Here is a 6,219-nt window from a genome sequence, read left to right as displayed (position 1 = left end):
ATATATATATATATATACATAAAGAAGATTAAAACAAAATTAATGCAAATAATTTTTGCATTTTATTCAGTTTGTATGATTTATAAATAAACAAATTGTAGGGTTTGTCAAATACCATTGATTGGTGCAGTTATAGGGAATTTCATGCAATTCAGTTCACTCTTCTTTATTTGAAACTGATCTGTGCCACTAATAATTCAACAAGAAAGCTCTTGCTGAGCTGTGTTTGCAGCGCAGTTTCAATTTAAAGCTATTTCATTTCATTTATGTTATTCTTTTACTGGTTTCAGTTATTGAGTTACAAACAAGCCTGGGGCAGCAACAAGTCAACCTTGTCAACCCCAGTACTTATTTCAGTTATATATTTCTATTAAATGGCTAAGTTACCTTTTTAACATAGCACTAGCTGTGTCAAACACCTCAATACAGATACATGCAAGCACACATAGTGTACACACAGGTACAGTTTCTGACCACAAAGGTATTCACAGAGTATTGGTCACCTGCCTAAGGTGCTGTGCAGTAGGATCAGACTTGGAACCACATGGTTGCAAAGCAGATTTCTTAATCACACAGCCATGTCTGTTGCACCTATGTTAATGTTCTTAAGAAAGGTGTAAATGTTACAATTCTCCATTTCTAAAACCTCCCTTAAATTGTAAGATTTTTGTACCTAGTCACAAAAATAAAAACCACTCTTTCTTTAAGAATATTTTCAGTGTTATTTCTAGCCATCAGGACTAATTCAAAATTAACTGTTCAATAAAAACACATCTTGTTGTTTTGTATGATTTCAGTGTTTGATTTTCATCTTTGTGGATTGATCTTACATTTTTGCCTACTAAATTACATGTTAGTTTGAATATTTTTGTTGTATTGAAACATATTTTAAGCTAATAACATTAAATGTTTTATTTATACCTATCTTTCTGGTGGCAATGTATTTTAACACTTTTACTATACAGATTTTAATTTTGAGTTCACATTATTGGCATATTAATAGATCATCTGCCACTTGTGTACTTTCAAGCAGCTTTGATTGAGCGCAAACAACTAGATGTGATTCATAAATTCATTGTTCCAGATATGTCATATCTCTAGCTAATTGAAGACCATACTGCATTCTCCAGCATGCAGTAGTTTGTCAATTGGTAATATTTACAAACTAATTATGTTTGAGAGAATACAAAGTTTATATGATATTGTTTGATTATTGGAAATGATTGAGGCAGTAGAGCATCATACTAATACTTCATATTTTTTAGTTGTTGTTCATAATGAGTTCAGACATCACTGGTTTTTTTACCTTTCACCTCATTTGCATTGATAAAAGAAAACCAGCAATATACTGGAATCAGTTCAATTGAATGTTAAAATTGGTGTTGTGTTTTGCAAGAAATCTACATAATGGTACTTTAAAGAATACTCTTTCTCCACTTTTCTACCTATGTGTGTGTATAAATATAAAACTGGTTCTCTCAGTTTTCTCAACATATTCATTGACTGTCTACTTCAGTAAATTCCACGTTACCCATCACTAGGGCTATATTTATGGCTGAATCTTTTTAGAAACAATATTTTTACATTCTTATTACTACAATTTTGGCTTCACCGTTTTGATATCAATTTGATAACATTGTCTTAATGCTGCTGATTAATTACTCTTAGCATTTTAGCTTGAGTAACATTTATTGAAATTTCATGTTTATTCATATTCTCACAATTTTGTTTTCCTTTTCAAAAAGAGTCAACTGCAGGTGAGATAATACTTACTATCAAATTAGTCTTCTGTTCATTTTTTTGCCTCCATTAAAACTATACATGTATTTCATTTCCCTCTTTTATGATCAACAACTCAGATTGCATGTCATATTTTATAATTGCAACAAAACATGCACCTACTCTTTCTCTGTCTCTTTCTTATGTATACACACACAGCATAGATTTCGATTTTGTGGTATTTTTCCAAGCATGACATTAATTTTCACATTGATGCAATTCAGTTATCCCATCCTTTCTATAGTTTCTATCAATAATCTCTCAACATATATTTAATTTATATTTATGTCATTCATCTATAAATTTACTTATTCATAAGTAATATTTTGAATTTAAAGTGTTTAAGGCAGATTATTGTTCAAAATTAATGTTTAATGCATTTGTAAAATGATGTAGCTAACATCTTGTATTCACATCTATTTGTTGGAGGTTTATGTGTTTGGTCAAGTAAAGTTTCCTTTAACTCTTGACGAAACTGGATTTTTATACATTGAAGTTGTAAATGTGATTGAAGAAATAAAATATTTGGTCTGCACCAGTACATCTGTTTATTTATGGTTGCTCTCATAGTTTTCTTTTTAGTAATTACAAAAGAGTCTTTCAGCAAACACTACATGATTAAACCTATGTGTGCAATATAATTTTGAAATAAAGAAGGATTGTATTTTATTTTAAATAATTTTTTTAAAAATATCTTAGCAACCTCCTGTTTCATTTTCTTTTTTTCTTTTTTCTTTCTATGGGAAATCACTTTGATTTATCCTATCACAATAATTCTTAATTAGCCTTTTCCTTTAAAGCAAATTGTATTTTCGATTTTCACTTAATAAACCTGTCAACATTTTAAACAATTTGGAGACATATTTCATCTTAACCTAGACATTCTGAAACTATTTATTGATCAGCGTAACATTGCTCTCACTGTCTGACTATGTGTGTACATGTGTGTGTGCACATGCTCTCTTTGTTCTGTGTTCTATTTTAGTCTTGGATTTAGTGACTCAAAAGGATTAGATCAGTTCTTCCTGTTTACTTGCCCACTCCTCTCTCCCTCTCTCTTTCTCTTTCTCTCTCAGGATTGATACTATAGTTCTATCTATCACCAAGTCTAAGAATAAATCCTGTCCTTTTACCCCACTACTGATCCAGGAACATAATTCCATTGTGCATTATTGAGAGATTAGGTCATTTTAAAACATCTACTTGTATTATCTCAATACCCTGTTGTCTCACTCTTAAAATAGTTTTTTGTTACTTTAAGGAAGCATCTTGTTTGGATATTATAAATCATCCATCGAATATTATACCCAAGTTTCTTTTAGCAATTTTCTAAAATCTGTTGATTTAGTAAATAAATTCTAGACAGAAATGATGCTGTCTTTTTATCTTAAACAAATGTAGCAATACTGATATTGACAATATTTTATATAGATAAATAGGTAAACCAGTAATACCTCACTTCATAGATACCTCCTAAATTTTGTAGTAGATATATTTTACTTATTTAGGAATATAACAAACTACCAATGAAACCATTTAAAGATGTATATTTTTACATGACTGGTTAATAGCAAATTTAATAATCTATTACCCATTCATTGCCCTTTCTAATTGATTTCAACATATTATTTCCCCTTTCTCTATACTTATACAATATGTGCTTACTAGTTAGAAGATATTTATTTACTCTTGTATGCTTAAATTTGCTTCTTGTAAAAACTGAAAGTTTGTCAATCTATGCTAATTGCCTGTTTTCTATGTTAAATCCTAGTTTTATTTTGTTTTTTCTTAGCTATAAACTATTTAGTATTTCTTTTATTAAATAAAACACTTCATATATATCTTGCACATCTTTATTTTGGCACCAATTTTTAAAGGTTTTAAATTAGTTATGTGTTGTATTCAGGAGCTATGGAGACAGACTATGAAAATTGTAATATGATCTGTTAAAATTTTTAATTTACATATATTTGACTTTTCTGCATTGAAAATAATTAAATCAGATTTAAGAGTTTCTATAAAGCTACAAACCATTCTGTTTCTAACAAGTTATTAGTAAATTTTAGATCTGGATTTTTTATTTAACCACTATTTTATAGTTACACTGATTTTTTTTTTTTGTTAAATTTTTTTTCTTGTGGGGACACACTTTTTAGTCTTAAAATATAATTTATATTTCATTTAATGCTTTGTGCTACATTTGAATTTAATATTTAATCAATGCTTTGATCTCAAGAAGGAGAGGTTATGTATTTCATTGATTTTATTTCTTTTAAAATGGTTGTTTAAAAATAAGTTGCTTTAGATGTTCAAAAGCTCAGTTTTAACTTTGATGTTCCTAAGATTTTTGAACTGGTAAACAAAGATGCTCTTTTAGAGTAAACATTTGATAAAATCTCTTTTTTTAATTTTGTAAGTGTTGTCTAATAATGTTTAATTGTTTGTAAATTATTTAATAAATAATATAAAAAGGCTACAACAGCATAGTTATAACCATTAAGCCAAAATGTTAGCAGGTTAAAATGCTACAACATAGCTTGATGCTTCACATTGTCCATGTGTGCTTTCAGTTAATATAAGAAGTACATGATTAATCTAATTACAGATAGAAGAGTCAGTATCATAATTAAAGGTTTTGTGTACTGACTCCAGAGCTGTATGTGTGTGTTTCTCTGCCAGTTTCAACTATGAGGATTTAGTTGTTTGATCAACTGAATTACCTTCCTGCTCAATGAATTAGCACAAAAAGTGGCTGAGCATTCCACAGACAGGAATGTACCCTTAACATCATTCTGATGCAGAATCAGCTGACATACTGTGTGACAAAGCAGTACTTTTGAATTTCAATTACAGGTACAATCCATTCAGTGGGTTTGTATACAATCTTCCACCAATCTAATTTCATCCTCAAGGTATAAGTAAACTCATGGCTATAGAAAATTACATTTGTTCAAGATGCCATGTAGTGGGATTGAACGTGACATGAGACATTATGGTTCAGCAAACTTGCATATTTGCATACAATTATAAATATATATATGGAAATTCTTGGATCAGAGACCAGGGAAACAAGAAACGAAAGAGGACTGTATGAGTTATATATAACTGTTGAGCAAACAGTTTTTTTTTTTGTTTTTTTTTTACAGATTTAATGTTTTGGCAAAATATCCACTTTCCCATAAATGAATCTGTCTCGTATGTGTGTGTTTGTGCATGTGTGCACACATGTACAATATTTTATGTTTTATTTGTTATGGCAGAATTTCTATTTGTATCAATAACAGAAAAGGAATCTGTACTTCTGTTATCTGAAAGACTACTTGATGCGTTATGAATAAATATAAGCCAATCACATTGCCCCAATCTACATCTTTTAGTATAAATCTAACTTAATATTATGACATTAGTTTTATAGGGGAAAATTGCAGCTTCTCTTTTAGTATCTTTTAATAATCACTGGAAGAATATACTTGTGAAAACATTATGTTGCATCTGCTGCAATATTGAGTCACAAGCAGAACTGCAGTAGGTGGTGTGTAACTTCAGAGCACATATCTATAGCTGGTTGCAATGAGAAGGCTTAATAAACCATGAAAGTGGATCTATTAAAAAAAAAATTTGGAGAAATTGACAAAATGGAAAGATAATTTCAATTCTTCATTTCTGTTAACCTCAGTTTTGCTTCCATAAATCTCTCCAGCATTTTAACTTTACTTAGGGACATCAATAACTTCATATAGATGTATCAATAACTTGATTGCAGAAGTAATTTAAGTACAGCACTAGCTTGACATGACTGCTGTACTAACTTGACCATAGATTCAGTATTAACTTGACATGGGTACATCAATAACTTGGCTTGGGTACATCAATAACTTGACTTGGGGAGAAGATCAGTAACTTGACATTGCCATAGCATTAATTTGACATGGATGCAGCACTAACAACCTGATATAGATACAAGAACATAGGTACAATAGTAACTTGACACAGTTGGAAATTCCCAGGAATGCTAAGGACCAAAATGTGAATTTTTTAAATTTTTTTTATAGTCCTTTTTATTAAGTTCTATTTCAGTGGTTATGTAACATTCTCCAAATTTCCCTGCAACAAATTTTCTGGATTCTCTTAAATAATCATCATTTGAAATTAAGTATTTCCATGGTTTTCATTTATTGTTGTCTCTAAGGGAAAGACTAATACCCACACCTTTCAGACTCTCTCTCTCTCTCTATATATATATATATATATATATACAAGAATAAGGGCAGGGAATCGTCAATTAATAATAGAATTAATAATTAACAATTTTGCCAAGTAGTTCAGTATGAAAAAACCTTTATCGGTAAAACCATTTATCATCATAAATATACAGGGATTAGCATTGAGTTGCTTCTCCAACATACTGAAAATTTAGAATTTGTAGTTTAGAATCAGTAG

General features: G+C 29.7%; 1 protein-coding gene across 2 annotated transcripts in view; it reads left to right on the top strand.

Annotated features, from left to right (window-relative positions):
• Nucleotides 1-6,219, top strand: part of LOC106882189 (guanine nucleotide-binding protein G(o) subunit alpha) — a 128,307-nt gene that overhangs the window by 89,418 nt on the left and 32,670 nt on the right. The window contains exon 4 of one of the 2 annotated variants that reach the window (XM_014932780.2): nt 1,746-1,757. The exons of the other annotated variant lie outside the window; for it this stretch is intronic. Coding sequence (XP_014788266.1) covers nt 1,746-1,757 — 12 coding nt within the window. The remainder of the gene's footprint in view (nt 1-1,745; nt 1,758-6,219) is intronic. 2 annotated transcript variants of the gene reach the window in all.

The sequence above is a fragment of the Octopus bimaculoides genome, chromosome 1 (assembly GCF_001194135.2).
Source record: "Octopus bimaculoides isolate UCB-OBI-ISO-001 chromosome 1, ASM119413v2, whole genome shotgun sequence".
In the NCBI taxonomy this organism is placed as follows: Eukaryota; Metazoa; Mollusca; class Cephalopoda; order Octopoda; family Octopodidae; genus Octopus; species Octopus bimaculoides.
Note: the sequence above shows the minus strand (reverse complement) of the source record. Positions and strands in the feature narration are given on the sequence as shown.